At 36.2% G+C, this 18,349-nt stretch overlaps 1 protein-coding gene and 1 long non-coding RNA gene across 2 annotated transcripts in view; one reads left to right on the plus strand and one right to left on the minus strand.

The window, feature by feature from the left end:
• Positions 1-18,349, plus strand: part of RTKN2 (rhotekin 2) — a 32,028-nt gene that overhangs the window by 3,971 nt on the left and 9,708 nt on the right. The window contains exons 3-9 of the mRNA XM_067299502.1: positions 1,730-1,788; positions 6,224-6,277; positions 7,186-7,303; positions 8,956-9,156; positions 13,882-13,976; positions 15,539-15,645; positions 16,730-16,861. Coding sequence (XP_067155603.1) covers positions 1,730-1,788; positions 6,224-6,277; positions 7,186-7,303; positions 8,956-9,156; positions 13,882-13,976; positions 15,539-15,645; positions 16,730-16,861 — 766 coding nt within the window. The remainder of the gene's footprint in view (positions 1-1,729; positions 1,789-6,223; positions 6,278-7,185; positions 7,304-8,955; positions 9,157-13,881; positions 13,977-15,538; positions 15,646-16,729; positions 16,862-18,349) is intronic.
• LOC106486982 (uncharacterized) overlaps positions 7,319-18,349 on the minus strand; it is a 49,357-nt gene continuing 38,326 nt past the window's right edge. Inside the window, exon 3 of the long non-coding RNA XR_001292989.2 lies at positions 7,319-7,562. This is a non-coding gene — a long non-coding RNA (uncharacterized lncRNA). The remainder of the gene's footprint in view (positions 7,563-18,349) is intronic.

Here is an 18,349-nt window from a genome sequence, read left to right on the forward strand (position 1 = left end):
CTACTTTTCATTCTTTTTACTGTTACTAAATTCTCTTTAATGATGGAATCATCATGGTTAATTGGTACCCTCTGCTGGCCACTTTTGTTAACTACATCGAAGTAATCAATACAACTTAATAAATGTGAAGAAAAATCAGTTGAAAACATTTTCACATTATAATTCTTGAATGAAATAAGGTATACATGGCTTATTTGCCTTTTTTTGTGCTGAACGGAATCAAACTTTGCAATATTGAGAACAGGGGTTCAGAGACACTATCATTTTCAGATTATTACTTTAATGAAATATTATGTAGCAATTTAGCATAGAAATTCTTTAAGTATGTGCACAGCTCCAATGAACTGTATCTATAGCAACAAACCTGCAGATTTTTTACTTTAGAGATGTGGTCTTATAGGGGAAATTTATTGAAGGAGAAAATTGCATTTTTTTACTACCTCAACTACTGTCATAAAAGCTGATTTAAAAAACTAGCACTTACAACTTGTGGTATTCTGTAATTATTGCAGTTGCACTGTTTTTTCCTATTAAGGCAAAGATCTTTACGGGGGTTTATCTTTTATTTATGCTTTTAATAACAGAGTAATATCAAATATGTACATATGCTGATTTATACAGCCTTTGATCTTTGATGTCAGTGACCACAGGATGGTGATGACACATCTCCAGAACAGGGCAGAGATACTTGGAGATGTATCTGAATAGCTGTATTGTTTTCTTAAAGTCATACTCGCCTGTATTGTTTACTTGGCTTGTCTCTGTCATACATTGTTTAGAGTTTTATCTTAAGGAGTCCTTTGAATTGTCAGCTGAGGTCATTAGAAGAGATACATGCTGTAGGATTATTTTTCTAACGTTCAGATCTTCTTTGATATCTTTGAGCTGATAATGCAAATGCAGTTCTTTTCCAGTATTTGGTCAAGACTGGAATTTGGTTAAAGCTTAATCCAGATAAGATGATGATGGTTGAGAGAGAAAATTCTGGAAGTGACTTGGGTTTTCAAGTGAATTTTGTCTCTGTTTCTTTAATCTGTAATCTGTGCATTCTGAACATATTCTAACTGTCTCTGGAAGTCAAGATATTGGTAGTAACTAGAAATTTTAATTTCACCTTATGTGGCTAGGAGTTAGGAACGGTTGCAGATGGAAGCAGAGTGCTCTATTGTTACTCATTATCTATAGTTTGTTTTGACTCAATTTAAGGTTCAGCTTGAGATTTATAGGCTAGCTACTTAGCGAACTGACTGCCTACATGTAAATTCACAATATTAACAATACAGAATTTTGTAATTGGTCTCTATTAATAGAGGAGGAGGCATTTGTCTGTAACCTATATATAACCAATACAGAAATTAAGTTGCTTACTCACTTCTGTGTACAGAAGAAGGAGAAAAGTTGGTAACATACTGGATTCTGTTGGAGCTGGAAAAGACAGGGAAGACGAATTTACTTGCCTTTTAGTATCCAGGCTAAATAAGCTTTGGAGTAGATTCTTACAGGGAATTAAGAAAATTGCTTGTGTACCTTCCTTCCAGCTTATCCTCAAGAATCTAATGACTCATATCTTAAACCTGCAAGACCATATTTAATTTTAAAGAAAAGCAATTGAAATGAGCTATAATAGGAAACCCCTGAAACTTTGTGATGTTTAAAGAATTGAGTTCTAGAAGTCTAAATGCATGGATCTCAAACCTCTTTTTTTTCTTCAACTTCTTCTTTTTGGCAGGTCTTCAGACATTGGGTCAAACGACCGGGTGGCATGCAGAGCAAAGGTTGCTATATCAGGTACATGGCTGGGTGATCACTTAATCACAGCAGCTAATTGGCAGAGCAGTAGCTAGTTATACAAAATATACAAACAAGATGGTATTTTTAAAGTGTGTATGTGATTCAGGGGCATAAATCCTCTGCACTTCAAGGGAACTTGTGCTTCTAAGTCACATAGGTGCTTTTGAAAATTCTATTTATTATTTCCGTTTTAGTTTCAGGGACTTTCACAGTGGGAAATACTTTTTTTCTGTGTGTCAGTAAACACTGAATGCATTTCAAAGCTAAATAATCTTAAATGTGTTGAAGGCTTGGAAAAATATTTAACAGTACTTAAATCCCTTAAAAGCAATAAGAAGTATCTGGATGCTAATTCTTACCCCCCCCCCCAAGACAAACTTTGATGTGATCATACAGGTCCTGTCTAACAAATGGAGGGTAGAAGTGTAACTGGTATACATCAACTGGTATTTGGCTAATGCAGGTAACTACTACAACAACAGTATGGTGGTATGGCTCCAGTGCAAAGTAATAACCAGAGTATTTATCAGTGACTTCCAGCAGGCTTGTGCACTGTTTCCCAGCCTGTTCTAAAACTTCAGCATTGTGAATTTATCATTATTGGTACTTAGGCTGCAGAGGGGCACTGCCTTAATGTGCCTGTGCTAATAGTGGATGTCCAGCCTGCTTTTAGTTGTTCATTATGGCTGTTCTGCCAGCTTTGGTAGCAGACCTGTTTGTGTTCCCTGGCCTGCTTCATTAAAAAGAAAATAGTGTAGTAGGGTCTACTATTTAAACTCTTTAAGATAATCTGTGTATTTTGACATTTCTTTAAGAAAGGTGACTACTAGTAGAAGATGAGTGGCAAGCACATGGTACAATGTTTTCTGCCAGCACAGCTGTTTGCAGAATGTGTATCTGTCTTTCCTAATTACGGTAGTTGGATTAAAGCATCTGTTTGCCTTTCTGTGCTTTGGTTGCCCCTTTGGCTTTATAGAGTCATCTGCAGTGAAGACATTATGGTCACATAATACACTTTTATTATTTTTAGAACACCAGAATTGTTTAAGGACTCCATTTTTAGTAAGAAAAATGTGTTTAGGATACGAAACAGTTAGTTTATTCTGGTGCTGGGACAAGAGGGTAGGAGAGTGAAATATGCCACTTCTCATTATGTGCAATCTTTTAATGATTTTGTGTCATTACTAACATCGTGGTCCTCAGACTGGAGGTTAAGATCCCTCAGAGGTATGGCATAGACTGAGGAGAGGAGGAAGAGGTATCAACTACCTCTTTCTGAGCTGAAGTCTGTGAATGCTAGGATGCTGCCATGCCTCACCCCTCTTCAGATGCTAGTGTCAGAAGGCCTAGCCAGGTCCACCTTGCAGCAGGAAAGCCTAATGGATCTTCCCAGGCCTCTGCTGAGAGATTTATGCCGTGCAGAGATCACCTGTTATTAAATCCTCACTTTCCTCTGTTGTCTGTGCCTGTGAAGCAGAGAGCTGGGGAATGTGAGAAGCAATTGTGGGGCGCTGGCCTGTCTGTGCTTGGCTGGGGCAGGAGCCTATGGGCAAGATAGGGGATTGGGAGTCCCTGGGGTGATATTAATACATGCATCCTACCGAGACCTTCCTGATCCCTCTTTGCATGTTGTCCCAGTACCAGTGACCCAGGCACCTTTGTGTAGGCACACCACATCAGGCCCTGTCTCTGCTTCCACAGCTGTGGTAGGTTCACATCTATAATGTCTCGTTATCCCTCCTACCCTCTCTTTCCCAATCCCTGTGTAGAAAATTGACATGCGTGCTGCATTTCCCATCTCTTGCATACCGACTTTCAGTGGATGTGCAGCAGGAGTTGCCCTGCGTGTTTGGAAGGCACATGTGCACGTGTGCTTGCCTGCCTTGCTGGGAATGCAGTTGGGATACAAGCAGAATGAACTGGGAGATGTCGTGACTGAATTGTCTAGAAGAGGATGGAAATGAGGAGTGAGTGGTAATCCACGGAATATGATAGGGCATGTAATTTAAGAATTTGAACATACAGAATGGATATTAGGGGAAATTAATACATTTATAAGTACGTGGATTAATGTATCATATGATTAGCATATGCCAGAAGCTCAGACAATTACCAAAATAGTGTGATCGTGTGGCCAGCATAAAAAGTTCAGGAATGGCTATGCGAGAGCACTGAGAATCTACTCCTAAGGAGAACAGCTATATGTCAGGTAGAGTGGGAAGTGCATTCCTTATCCACAGTTTTTTCCTATTTTTATTATTTTTACTTATTTAACACCCATTTACAAGAATAAATTATGTAATTTATGTGTCTTAACAATTATTTGGTCAGAAGATAACACATTAAATGTTGATCAAGAAGCATAACAGTAATTTAAAATTATTTTATAAAGTTCTAATAAATGTCAAAAGGAATCATTGGATTTAAAACTGATTTATTGTAGTACTTGAATGTATGCAGTTTAAATCCACATGGATTTACAGCTAAGTGTAACTGAGATTAAGATGTGTGAAAATTGATCTTTGTTTTTGATAAATGGCAGCTGAAGAATGGATTGAAAACTGATTTACAAGTATCATGCTAAACTTGTTCAAGCGATTGAGTATCTATATCCTGATGATTTTCTGATTAAGGTGTAAATTTTTCTGCTTGCGTGATATTAAAAGTGGCATACAGAAGTAATCTTTAATCTAGTACTCTAATTGTTACAAGAACTATTAAACACATTAGAACTGTCATTCAGGGCTTGCTGTGGTTAAAGATGCAAAAAGGCTTTTACTGTAATTCTTTATTCTCACGTATCTGTGTAAATATAAGACCCTTATCTTTTAGGAAGGAAACTTGCTGTGCTTTGTCTTTGACAGAGATGAATATTTTTTATATATATAATTATATATATAAATATATATTATATATATTTTATATCAAATATAATATATTTATATTGAATATTATATATATAAAATATATTATATATTTTATATATATATATAAAAAATTTTGTGAGAAACTTCTCTGTAACTGTTTGGAGTTAAGGACAGTATTTTTATCTATTTCCGTATTTTAAAAACCTTTAACTATTTTTAGAAATGGTTACCATACAAATGCATCTTTGGAACTGAAAGGCAGTTTCAGAAAATGGTGAGGTATTGATTTTTAGGAAGTCGTGGCAGTCTAAAACTGTATATTGACAATTTACTGTTGAAAATTCATTTGGTTTTATGAATGCTTTTAAAAATAAATGCACTTGTAAGTTTCAAAATTGAAATTGCATGTATAATGAGACATCCTATAGTAAAATCAAAATTTGCCTAAATGTAAATTTTTCAGTTAGTGTAATTTCTGAAACAGTGTCCACTTTTATGCAGTTTCAATAAGATCAACAAGAAGTTTTGGCTGTAAAACCCCGTAGGAATGTATGACAAATAATCTGTTGAAAAAATATCACTAATTTTTGCATCTTATCATACTGTATGTGGATCTTTCCATCCACCTCATGTGAAGATCAGCTCTGGTGTCAGAAATGTTCCTGTATAACAATACTGAATATTTTTACCAGAAGACAGTTGAGCTAATGCTGTTCACTGCTGCCATCTTGTGTCATGTAGTATATTGCATACACTTTAAAATAACATTGTGTTGCACTTCAGAAACCAACTTTGGCATTATAGAGCCTTCACTTCATTTGTCTTTTAAAAAAGGGCTATTAAGAAACACTATTTCTAAATTTATGATCTCAAAACTGGAGAAAAATGTAACTCAGTACTGTAGTGAACTGAGTAGATAAACTGGAAAGTTATTGAAGAAAGTACTCTACTAATAGTTAAATGACAGACATGACTGTCATAATGATTCTGTGATGGTCTCTCTGCTATGGTTCTGATATAGAAGGATATTTTTGACAAAAAAAAAAAAAAAAGATTTCTAAACTCTGTATGTCAACTAAAATTTTCCAACCAAGAATGTGATTACAAGTGATATTTGCTTTGTGGTTGTCAAATCAAGACTTTGCAATATAAACATCTCAATCTTTCCCTTAAAACAGGGAGATTTTCTTCTTGTAGGTGGATAAGTGGTTTCCAGCACAAGCTAAGTTTCAGTTTACCTCTTTGCATAATAATGGACAGAAACACCTCTCAGAACTATGTTACACAGCCACTCTGATGTAATTTCAGATATTTTCAAAGGAGATTTAAAATATTCTTCACTCTAGCATAATTTATAAAAGAAGGTGACTCTTCAAGTTGAACTAAGTGATTAATTTTCTTTTGGCACTGGTAATAAAATTGAAATAGTTATGCTATTTGAGTAGAGGATCCTGTTACCTCCAGAACTTCAGGAAAACAAACCAGAAACTTTTTGTATTTTATTTTGATCACAGATCTACAGTATTGCCTATAATGCAATTTCCCTACCTTTTTTTTTCTTTTAGATATTCGAATACCATTGATGTGGAAAGGCTCTGATCACTTCAGCAATAAAGAAAGTATGTAAGATGTAATGAACTATAATGATAGGCTATTGCTTATGCCTTTAAATTCTAAACTGGGTGGTGGAGTCTGCACTCATTTCAAGCCATTCTTTGACCTTTCTGTAAATCCATTTTTAACTGCACTTGCTGCATAGTAGCTCTTAACTTGAAGTTAGTGATTGTAGCAAGCTGAGGTAGTTCAAAGTCCTGTGGTTCTGTATATTTAAACTCTAGTCTTTAGAAAGTCTTCCTGAGGAGAAATTCCAGAGGAAGAAACAGAAAAATGTTGTTATTAACTGGACAGCTGAGAAACTCCTGATTAAACATGTTGTTCTATCTCTCGTCTACACTTGAGAGAGTATATTGCAGGCTGTTTTCAGTGAGAAATATAAATGAAAGTTGTCTGGTGGTGCTGAGTGGATTATTGGATAGTCTTAAAGTACATGCATTTTGCTGTGTCATGGAGATTAACCCTAAATCTGTTCCAGCTGTCACCTGGCATTGATTTCACTTTGCTTTTCAATAGGGTCAGAGGCGCTAAGCATAGCAAAATAGTCTAATCCTATATAGTACATTAATAAAATGATACAGGCTTTGGATCACATGTACTTGTTTTTTGCTTAAAATCAGTTATATTTAAAAATTACCTTTTTACTAATATTTCTGAAGTTGTTAGTGCATACTGCTGCTGAGTATCAAGTTGAGCAGAAGTAGGCGTTTTTTCCCTCTGCAAATGTTGTTCTACCAATACTGCAGCTTTGATAGTTCAATTATCATAACACAATATAAAATTTACAATAATAAGTATTTTGGGGCAATTCCTTAGGAGTTCATGTTACCATTTCTTCTACTTTGTTTACAGGAAACATTTAATATTGTGATGTGTAATATCACTAATAAAACATTTCTTTGGTTCTTCCCAGAATCACAGCGCTATGCAGTGTTTTGTTTGTTCAGAATGGGAGCTGAGGTTTTTGATACAGAGGTGGCTATTGTGGATAAAGCAATAACAGATATCTGTTTTGAGAATGTAACCATATTGTGAGTATAATTTATTTGCTCCCAATAAAGTACAAATATTCCTATTTTCTTTTGAAAGTGAATATGATTAGGAATATGATTAGATAAGGTCCACTATGCTTTCCTGTGGGGAAACGTATCAGTAGAGGTCCTGTTGATTTCAGGGCATGGGGGATCCTCTCCTCTGGAAAGCTGGGGTTTTTTATGTGCATAATGATGCTGTTCATAAATACGTCACTTCAACTCTATTCTTTTCCTTTGTGCTGTTTGGAAGCATTTTCTGTGAATAAAGAAATAAACAAACTTGTAAGTCAAGGACAGAATTAAATTAATACTTTAAACTGAAAGCATTATAGAAGTACATATCAGTCACAAACTTTGCATCCAGTGTTTTAAGTAATATTCCATTTTGCAGGCTACTATCTCTTCTCAGGTTCCTCTTAAGTCCCATCTCTCTTAAAACCAGACATTATTTTCTCCACCTCATGTTCTGTTACATCTATATGAGCTTGTGCTGCAGCCGCAATCCTAATAGTTGAATATTAGACAGGAGATTATTCACTTATCTTTAAAGGTAACCTTGAAAAGAGTAGAAAGGTATGCTCATGTGCTTTTTTGTTGCTTTATGATTTTTAAGAGAGTTCTGAGAGGCATGTAACTAGTTTTTCCCAACTTTGTTTTTCACATTAGCAATTCAGATTGTCTCCCATGGAAGACCAACAGGAAAGCTAGAACCACTCAAAGCATTAAGTCAAGATCCTGAAAACTGAATGGTTGAGAGAGAGTGGGTCTTTGAATCAGACTTTAAACCATTTTAAACACCTGTTCAAATTAAAAGTAGGGGAAAAGATTTAAATTTGCTTCTTGAAAGATATGAAAATTGACCATTATAATTTACTGTGAAATATTGTGGCAAAAGCAGAAAAGGCACTCAAACTTCCCTTGTATGTTCAAAAATAAAGAAAGGTTTTTGACAAAAGCCTGTGAGATAATTTCCTTATGGGCACACGTGTAATGGCATGATTTGTACCTGAAAAATGAAATTAGGTTTTGGGGTTTGATGACTAAGCTTGAGAACATAAGAATTGGTAGAACTGAAAACCAGAGAAAACATAGGCTGTGGACAGAACCCAGCAGAAGGTAGTTGTGTTATGAATGACAAATTTTGGTGATGTTGAGTGAGATAGGATTTTTGCAGTAATGTGAAGAGGAGTGGGGGTGACTGTGATATCTTTAAAATGGTCCAATCTGATTTGGGACCCCAGGCATGAACAGGTTTTCAATCATATGTTTTTTTGCATAACAGCAGAGGCCAGATTTAAGCATGTTTGAATGTCTTCCCTGTGTATTTCCATAACATGGGGTTTTTTTTCAGTTTTTAAATCTAAACATTGAATTTCCTGTTTGTAATTGTTTATGGTTTAATTATAACATCCATCTCAGGACTTCAATCCTAAGTTACTGCTGCGTACTCCTGTCTTTAATTCTGTTTTAATGTATGCTGTTGCCTGAATCTGATGGAATTCTTTGCCTTGATTAGCAATATATTTTTTATATTTTTATATATATATATATATATACACACACACACTGTAGCAGCAGCATTCCTTGGCTGTATACTCAGTTAGTTACTAAATGCCCTGACATTTTTTTCCATCCCCCCACCCCTTCAGTGATGAAGCAGGACCAGATTTCCAGGTGAAGGTTGAAGTGTATAGTTGCTGTACAGAGGAATCTTTATATATAACAAACACGCCTAAGAAACTAGCAAAGAAGCTTAAAACATCCATCAGCAAAGCTACTGGGAAGAAACTCAAAGCTGCACTGGAAGAAGACAGCCCTGAATCCCTTTTACTCACTGACCCAGTCATCCAGTAAGCCATAATTATGGATATTCTGTTTTATCTTTTTGTCTTTTTTTCCCCCCAGAAATAGCCTGAATATATTGTCAAAATTTGGAAAGTTGCCAAGAAAGTGATTATTTCTGTACTTGCCCAAGTGAAATAAAATTTACATTTTAAATGGCAAATGAGAAAGTAGGTGTGAATTCCAGCCATGCAGCTCAGCCTTGGGGCCTGGTTCTGATCTTTACACATATGAGTAGGCTTTATCTTTCTGCTGTACAGCTGCTAAATCCACTGTTACTCACAAAAGTAGTACTTTTACCTCGATGTCTTGAGGAAGCTTGTGTGATCAGGCTGTGTCCCTCTGTCCATCTACCTCTCCTTCTCCCCTTTTCCGTTCCCTCCTTCCCCCATGTTACTTTTGAACCTGGCCCATTCTGCACAATCTGGACAGCAAGGTAGGCATGTCAAAAAGTTACAAGTTTTGTGTAATGAAATACTGTGGTGGGAAGACAGGAGAAACCTTTCGCTTACTCTCTGCCCTGATGAAGCCGACAGAGTTGTTAGTTGTGCCGAGGGTGCGTGCTGTGTATGCAGGGGCCATTCCTCTTACTGGCTTTTCAGTGCAACTGTGAACCATCTAAAGCATTTTACGGTTCCTAGCCACTTAACAGGAGTTTCCTTAATTGACTTTGGCACAGAACATTCTTAAATGACTTACTGGTTTTCAGTGTTTGTAGAAATCAGTGCTGTTCCCAGTAATTCTCCTGTGTTTCCTTTTAAAAACAATCTATGATCTTTTGTGCATTTTTTATGAAGTTAACTGCCTACTAGTATTTCCTAGCTACTTTACTTTCATTGTGATTTAAGCAGAAAGTGCCTAAATTGTAAATACTAATAATATTAAATTTTGTTTAGAAGATAATTATTACAAAGAATTACTTTCTTTTGTGGCTGGGCAGTAGGAATGTAATATCTAATTCTTGCCAGTTGTTGAGTATGGTCTTAGCCTTGCTTCATAAATCTATTTGCTTGTTTATAAAAGGAAACATTAAAGCATATTCCATCTTTGTCAAACTGATATTACTATCTTGGCTTTCATTAAAAAATATACATCCAAGAGATTTTATCCACAGAGCAAAGCAAATTTTATCACTAACTTTCCAATGCGTTCCACCTAATGACAATGTACGTTTCAATATGCATCATCTCATGTGGATTAGCTTTTCACAAGCTCCAGTTGAATGATGATACAACATCACTAGATATATTTTGCTTCATCTATAACCACTAGCTTATTTGCTAGTCATATTTACTTGAATATAGATTTATATTTGTTTTTAAGGAAGAAGCATCAGTAGAGAATCTGAATAGTGTAGCTGTCTCCTCCTGTGGGTTTCTCTTTTGGTTTTGGGGATGTAATTTATTGTACCTCCATCTTGAAATCTGATACTGCTTCTAGTGTAAATCACTCACAGTGACTGTTACTTCTTAACAGGGTTGAAATAATAATGAAATGTTTAATGATGACTTTGCTAGGCAATTACAAAAAAGATTCTTAGAAAGAAATGTGTTATTACAGGCCTGAAATGAGTTGTCAATATTAGATAATTTTCTGTTGGGATTTATATTAGTATGATCTTGGTATGTGGCCCTTATAGAGGGGGAGAGATTATCTCTCTCAAGTATTCTCAGAGCATTTTACCTGTCTAAAGCTCATCAGGTAAAATGAAATCAAACAAAAAAAAGAGACTTTCCTCATTATATGAACACCTTTTCTTTACATTTCATTTGTACAGACCTTTTTCTTTTCAGAGCACACATGGGATGAAGTTGTTCCTTTTCCAAAAACTCTATGATCCTTTTGTGTCAAACTTCTTGGCTTAGAAGTGTCTGTGTTTAGTGAGGAAGCTGTCAGCCTTGTAACTTCTTGCAAAAGCTTAATGACAAAGTGTTTTGAATGATTGCTTAGATTTGTTAAGTTATCCTGATGCTCGTCTTAATTATCTTTCTGTAAATATTGCTCTTTTCATCTTTGTGTAGCCTTTTACCCACTTCAGTTTTCTGTTCTATCCATTTTAAATCTTTATTTTTTACTTTTTACATTTGTTGTAGAAGAAGAATGTGTTTAGTCGAGGTATACTATCGAATTCCAGCATAAATACGTTTCCCTTTGGAGAAGTCAAGGAGTCTCTCAGATGGAGTGCATGTTTATTCACTTGCAGAGCTGGTCTGCATATGGCCTTGTTGGTATTGCCCTTTATGTATCATCCTCCATTGGGTTGGAGGCATGGCTTCAGGGTCCTATTTTTGAATTGGAAAAATCATAGCAATCTGTTGCTAGACATACATAGTCTAATCTAATTGCCTAATTTTTCTAGCTGGGTTCTTTTTCAGTATCTGAAGATTATATTTGTTTTGCCTTTCATTATTTAAGGTTTGACTGAAGGGTGAACATGTTAGACTTTTTTGACTTGCAAATTCCTCACTCTATCTGGATGAGTGAACTAAGATTGGGATTTCTAATATTGGGATTAATCTTCAGAAACAGACTTGGGAATCTGAAATGTATTAATTCATCTGCATTGATAGACAGGGTGATATAGTGACACCTTCCCACACCAGTGTCTGGATAGTAAATTTGGTGCCTCTATCTCTTGGTCAGTGGAGAGATTTAACAATGAGCCTTAACCACAGGTGTGCTGTGGATATGAACTGAGGTTTTTTAAAAAAAATAAAATTATTAAATGGAAGAATACTATAGAAATAAAAAGTATTATATGAGATGCAGCAGGCAGATTATTTTGTTACATGCAAAAAAACTGCCATTTAAGGCAGTCAGCTAATTCTGTCAAATGTATAAGCAAAACATGGTCAACAATGTTGATTAGCCTGTTAAATTTGAAAAATAGTTGCAGATAAAACTTTCTGAAATTATATTGAAGCTGGCTGAAAGGAATGACTGTTATGTTTTAGAAAGAAAATGTTACTGTGAAGCATATTTTAAAAGTGAAGTAGCTGGTTTTCTTGGCAAAGTTGCATGGCAATTAGTCATGCTTTAGAAACAAAGCAACTTGAAAATCAGCACAAAGTTTTATCTGTGAGAAGTAACTGAACTTTTTTGTATAGTTTCAATAGAGTAGTTATATATTGCTTAATTGGATGGCAAAATATAATCAGTTGAGAATCTTTTGCTAGGGAACAGTTTAAAAGGGAATATATACATATGCTGATGCAGTTTTTGTTTAGATTGCACTCTTGAAAAATGTTTTACAGCAGTGGCCCTATGCCCAGAATGTTATATCGTATTTAACTTTCTCATTATTCCCTTGAAATAGATATGTAATAGACTTCCCTGCTAATAATCTTACTACTTTTATCTCCTCCTCTTTCATTAGGGTTAGGTAGGCATCTGCCTTGTCTCTCTGCTGAGCCGAAGATTTTAAAATATGTATTTCCACTCTGTTATTACAAAAAAAAAAAGAAAAAAGAAAAATATTACTATAGAAAGTATTTTTTGTGAAGTGAGTTCTGTACTATCTTCTTGCCTTTTACACCACTAAACTGCCTTATGCTGGACTGAAGATATTTTAAGGATATGATGTTAGATCTATTAGGCAGAGTAGTTAGTGATACTAAGCAGTTTGGTATTTTGTGAACTTAGTTTAAACTGCCATTAGCCAGGTGGAATACTTACTGCGTTGCTGGACTGTAAATCTGTTACTCTGTCTGAAGAGTATTTGGGGGAAAAAGGTTAAACATGCACCAAATTTATACTAGTTTATTCCAAGAATTGCATTCCACATGCACTGTGCTGAACTGTGATATATATATATATATATATACTTTTTTTTTTTTTTCCCTAGGCAAAATCCAAAACAAAGATATAACATTCTGAAGTCTGTAAGCACAATAATTGAAAGAGTCCCTTTATGCTACATAACTCTATATTACTGCACAGGTTTTTTTCTGTGTACAAACAATTAAACTATTGGATACTAATTTAAAAAATATATATATTGTATATATTACAACTATGAGTCTGCAAAGTTGAAGCAAAAGAGTAAGGCAACATGGAGGAGCAGTATAAAGGTTTTTAACTTTCAGCCTGTGTTTTCAAATAAAAGGAGGTTTGTGTGATCAGTCTCTCTACTGGCTATAATAATTTTTGAACCTAATTAGGGGTAGAAGCTGCAAAGCTTTTAAAAGTTACTTGGTGTCTGATTAGACGGGATAGAGATACTTCTGGCATCCTCAGGGAGCAGGCAGCTTGGAAAGCACAGCCCTTGTCCCTGGGTTTGGCTGCAGCGGGAAAGCAGCAGCTGGCTCGTCGCCGGTGAGCGCAAGGCCGGCTGGGGGCCGGTCGCCACCCGCGATGGTATCTCCTCCCCACTGGCAGGTCCAAGATCGGTGGACGTGGGAAGAGCTAAGGACACTGAGCTGATGTGGCCAAGCGCTGTTGAACTGGACAGCGGGGCCTGGAAATGATGGGAAGGAACTGGAGGTACGCAGCAGGTGGAGGGAGGAGATAAGGATATAAGAAGCAGCTGAACATACTGTGGGACAGTTCTGGTCTACAAGGAAAAATGGAGACAGAGTGGGAAGAGGTTGGGAGAAGGCAACCTGTGGTCACTGACAGGTGCTGCCCTGCATCTCCACATTCCCCCAGTGTGTTATCTCGGGCACGTCTAGACTCCCTTTAATAACTGCCTGAGGAGTGCAAACATTTTAAACATGCCTTTTCTTCATATTTAGTGGAGCAAAATACAGTCTGCTGGCATATACCACTTTGGGGCTGGAGAGTGCTGAGGACAATTTCAGGACCCACAGCCTTACCATTACAGGAAATGGTAAGTACATACGGTACCTATTTCAGGAAATAAAAAAAACAATAATATTTTGCATTTCTCTCTCTTGTAAACTAAAGAGCTTAAAGAGGTTATTTTTCTTGATACTTAATATAGAACAACTTTAATAAAATATTTAACTGCTCTAAAAGAGGCATCTGTACACAGCTGAATAAACTAAAAGTTGAGTTGTAAGGTTTCAAGTTCAAGTGAAAATTTAATTCATTTGGGAGTTTCTTCTCTCATTTGCATCTCGGTCTTATGTAAGGTGTAGCCATATACAAATTACTTCCCCTTCCTCAGAAGCAAGGAAGTGTGTCAAAGGGAAGAGAACCTCTTTGCTGTGCAGTCAGAAGGAAAGTAGAAAAATGGCTTTAACTCAGCTAGGCTGTTTCAGGCCCAGATTTAACACCGGACATAAGTATGTGTGCTTGCCATTTACCTCAGTTCCTGGATTTTAGCTTTGGGACAGCAGAAGTTGCTAGTAGCAGCACTCAACCTAAATGCTAACTTGGGGACTATGACTATGCTGCAACTGAATGCAATATTTTAAGTAGCAAGTGTGCAGTTTTTGGATACTTCATCCATCATTTTCTTAAAGGATAGTCCCTCCTATGACCGTTCCCCCACCCCCAATTATTAAATTAAGACATGGGACTTTGTATTTCACTGTAGCTTCTGGGAACTTTATCTTTTACCTAGGTAAGTTTGACCCCAAAGAGAATTTCAGTCTTTGCATTTCATTTATTCTGAACAAGTAAAGGTTTGAAGATTTATGGGGCATTTGTTTCTTGAAGGGTTGGGTGAAGAATTCTGAATATCTTTGATATTTGTAAGCCTTTCTTCATCAGTAGACTTTTTCTTCAAATACCTTTTTCTGTCATTAATTTACATAACTTACTCTGATGAGAAATGACATATCTGAATATTTTGGTTCATTACAGGCATTTCTGAAACATGACTAAAGTCAGAATCATGTTATCGGAACGTTGTATTACCTGCTTCTAATTACAGAAGAGAGAGCCTATTATATAGCAGAGCTGAGCAAGGAGAGATATTGCTATTTAAAAGAAGCTCCTCGAAATTCTATATGTTCTTCTAGTGCAGAAGACAGAACAAGTAGATGCAAGTTCTGAGCCTTAATAAAACAGTCAGGAGCTAAGTACTCATGTAAATGTAGCCGTATGCCATGATGGGATGGGCCCATCCTACTAGATGGGATGGCCAGTATACTTATCTTTCAAAATGTTTCTAGCTGTGAAATGAGATTTAAAGCTGTATTTTAGGTAAGAACAAATTGTTCTTGCAGAACAATATCTCTGTTTTTACTTGGAATTTTTTTAGAACTTCTGATGGTAAAAAGAAAAAAGTTAAATACTGAGGACTAAAAATCAGTTTTAGTGTAAGTCTGTATTATGAGGTCTCTTTCTTTAAATGTAAAGAATCCTTCCTTACATTCATGACCTTCTGATTCTAAAAATGGGTGTAAAAAGTTAAACTGTAATTTTCTGGGAAGTATTCAGAACTAAATGTTTCTATTTTCTTTCCCTATTCTTTACCCCCAGAGGAATCCTCTTTCTGGCTCCCCTTGTATGGAAACATGTGTTGCCGGTTAGTTGCTCAGCCATCCTGCATGGCTAAGGATATGATGGCAGGGTTTCTTAATCAGCAGGTAAAAAGACCTTGCTTTTGTTTCTATCTTTGTCTATTAATAGCTGTCACTGAGAGTCAATTGTTGTAGTATTTACTTTTTCCTGAAATGGTTTCTTGAGAACAGGTATTTTTTACCTGTTCTACCTAGAGGTAGCAGGGGGGAAGTCTATCTCTCTGCTGCCGTTAGGAAACAGTGACTTCAGTGGCTAAGAGCGAAGAAATAAATGTTTCCTTGATGTGCTTATCAATAAAATTATTTAGGCTGTTACATAAAGATCAACTATGGTTGTAATTTCAGAATCAGTTTAGACTGGTACTTGACGGCAGCAGTCCTAATAATCCCTGGGCTCTCACCCTTGTGCAGCCATAGCACAAGAGCTCATATCACAGCATGGTGAATCTGACTGGGGGACTGCACCACATTTAAGCTCATCCCTCCAAAAATGATTCATCTGAACTCAGCTTACTTCTCCGTTTTGGTTAATCATACAGCTAGGCAAATAAGAAGGGGATAGCTGAGGGCCAGAGGGGCTGGGTCAGTTGTCAGGAGTTTAAACTGGTCATGAAATTACAATGCATTGATGAAAACTTCAGAAAATTCATTTGAGAAAGTGAAAATTCTAGATAAATGTTTCTGTTGAATGTCTGAACTGCATATGTTACTTCCAAAGTGAGGTACTCTTTTTATTTCTTTTCTTGTGTAATTGCTGTAGTTAATAAAGGTGGTTTCTTTCTTATGGTAGACACCAACCGAAGGTGATTTCTGTCTGTCTGTCCAAACCAGCGAATGCTATATTCTCTGTGTCATAAGACAATAAAACTGTGAAAACTGTAAAATACCAAAAGACATTTAAAGTATTAGTAACATTTCAGAAGTCAGTAATTCTGAAATGTTCTGCAACAAAGTCATTTTTTTAGGAAAACATTCAGTGTGGATAGTTTTGATCACACAGGCTGATCTGTGTATACCTTGTATACCTTGGTCTTAAATTGATTCAATAGGCTGGGGTTTTGGTTTGGTTTGTTTTTTTTAGTAATATGTGATTCAGGTTGATATTTAGCTGGTTTATGTTTAGCAATTTCTGACTACTTCTTCCCTTTAGCAAATGATGGGAAGTCTGACTAACTGGAGGAGGCTGTATTGCATACTAAGAGGTGGCAAACTCTTTTGCTATTACTCACCAGAAGAAATTGAAGATAAACTGGAGCCAGTGTTGACAGTTTCCATCAACAAGGTAAAATAGATAATATGTGGGGGGGGGGTTTTGGGGGGGGGGGGTTGGTTTTTTGGGGAGTAGGGTGGTTGGATTTTTTTGCTTGTTTTTGTTTTAAGACATACCTAGATTTGGGCTCCAAGCTGCTGGTATGCAGAATGTTTTATAGGTAGCATGTGGGTGGGATATGCTTCAGTGAAATTTGCACTCACTGAATTTTTTAGCAGGGGTATTACATTTCCTAGCTGAGGATGTAAGTTCTTTCTATTGCGCTAGACTGAATAACATAGAGGAAAAAAGAAGGATGTTTTTCTTTAGGAAAAGTGATAACTTCTTATGTGACTGTTCTGTAAGAGAGGCTTTGGAAATTTATTACTTATAGTCTTTTAGCAGTGCTCTGGTAGGCTTTTGTCCTCAGCAAAGCGGAATTTTAACAAAAGCTTTTTGTTGTTGTTGCATGTTATTTGGTCACAGTCTTAATTAGGAGAGCTGGAAAGTTGTTCAACATATTTTAGTGCCTTAAAATAAGCTGCTTTTCTTAATACTGGTTTTGTACAGGGCACAACAACATGGGAAGTTCTGTTCTTTAGGATGACATTATTACTGCTTTTCAGTACCTTGTTTGGTAAAGTCTGGATTTAAAAGTGTTTCTTTAGCCAAATAATAAAATTTTAAGTATTCAATTTTACGTATTTAACTATTCAACTTAGAAATGCTATTGGAAAGACTTTCTAGAAGGGAGAGCTTTAGGGTGAACAAATGCTTTCAAAGAATGTTTTTGGTGCCGTCATCAAGAGTTAATATCACATGAGGATGACCAGAGGAATTTAGTATTATTTGCAATTGACCTAGCTAGATCCATCATACATAAGTAAATAGACACATTTGAAATCTGTGTTAAGCACAGCTTGAGCTGGATTCTGATGCTGTACTTCCGTGAACGCTTGATGCCACACTAATTTTGAAAGAAACATTCCTGCCCTCCAGTCGCTCATTCTAGCTGCTGTGCTGCTTTATGCCAGGACGTGCTTTAGGGTGGCTGACTGATGAATTAGACTAGGGAACTGATGTGGGTTAAAATTAGTTTATCTGGGGGGAAAGAGGAGCGTTGGATTTCAGCTATGGTTCCCTTTAATAAATTATCTTATCCAGTTCACTACATGGCTACCAAAACACTTGTGTGATTCAAGGAAGGAGATGGGCTAGGACTGGGAATTCATACAGATGTAAAATAACAAAGAACAACTTCTTAAAACAGCAATATTGGCTTTAGTGGCTTTAAAGTTTGTGGAAAATTATAATTGGATTCTTACCTAGAGTAAGATTTATATATAAACCAAACCTATAAGCCAGGGATAATGATGTGGCCTGTTTTTGTTAGGACTTTGTTTTCATGTATTAATTGTTTCAGTCACTTTTTCAGTTGCCTTCAGTCACTTTTAATTGCAGTAGTCTGTCCTGGTCATACATCTACTTGTTTTCCAGTCGTTCACAATATCAGTTGGGAAA

Source organism: Apteryx mantelli, chromosome 7 (assembly GCF_036417845.1).
Source record: "Apteryx mantelli isolate bAptMan1 chromosome 7, bAptMan1.hap1, whole genome shotgun sequence".
NCBI lineage: Eukaryota > Metazoa > Chordata > Aves > Apterygiformes > Apterygidae > Apteryx > Apteryx mantelli.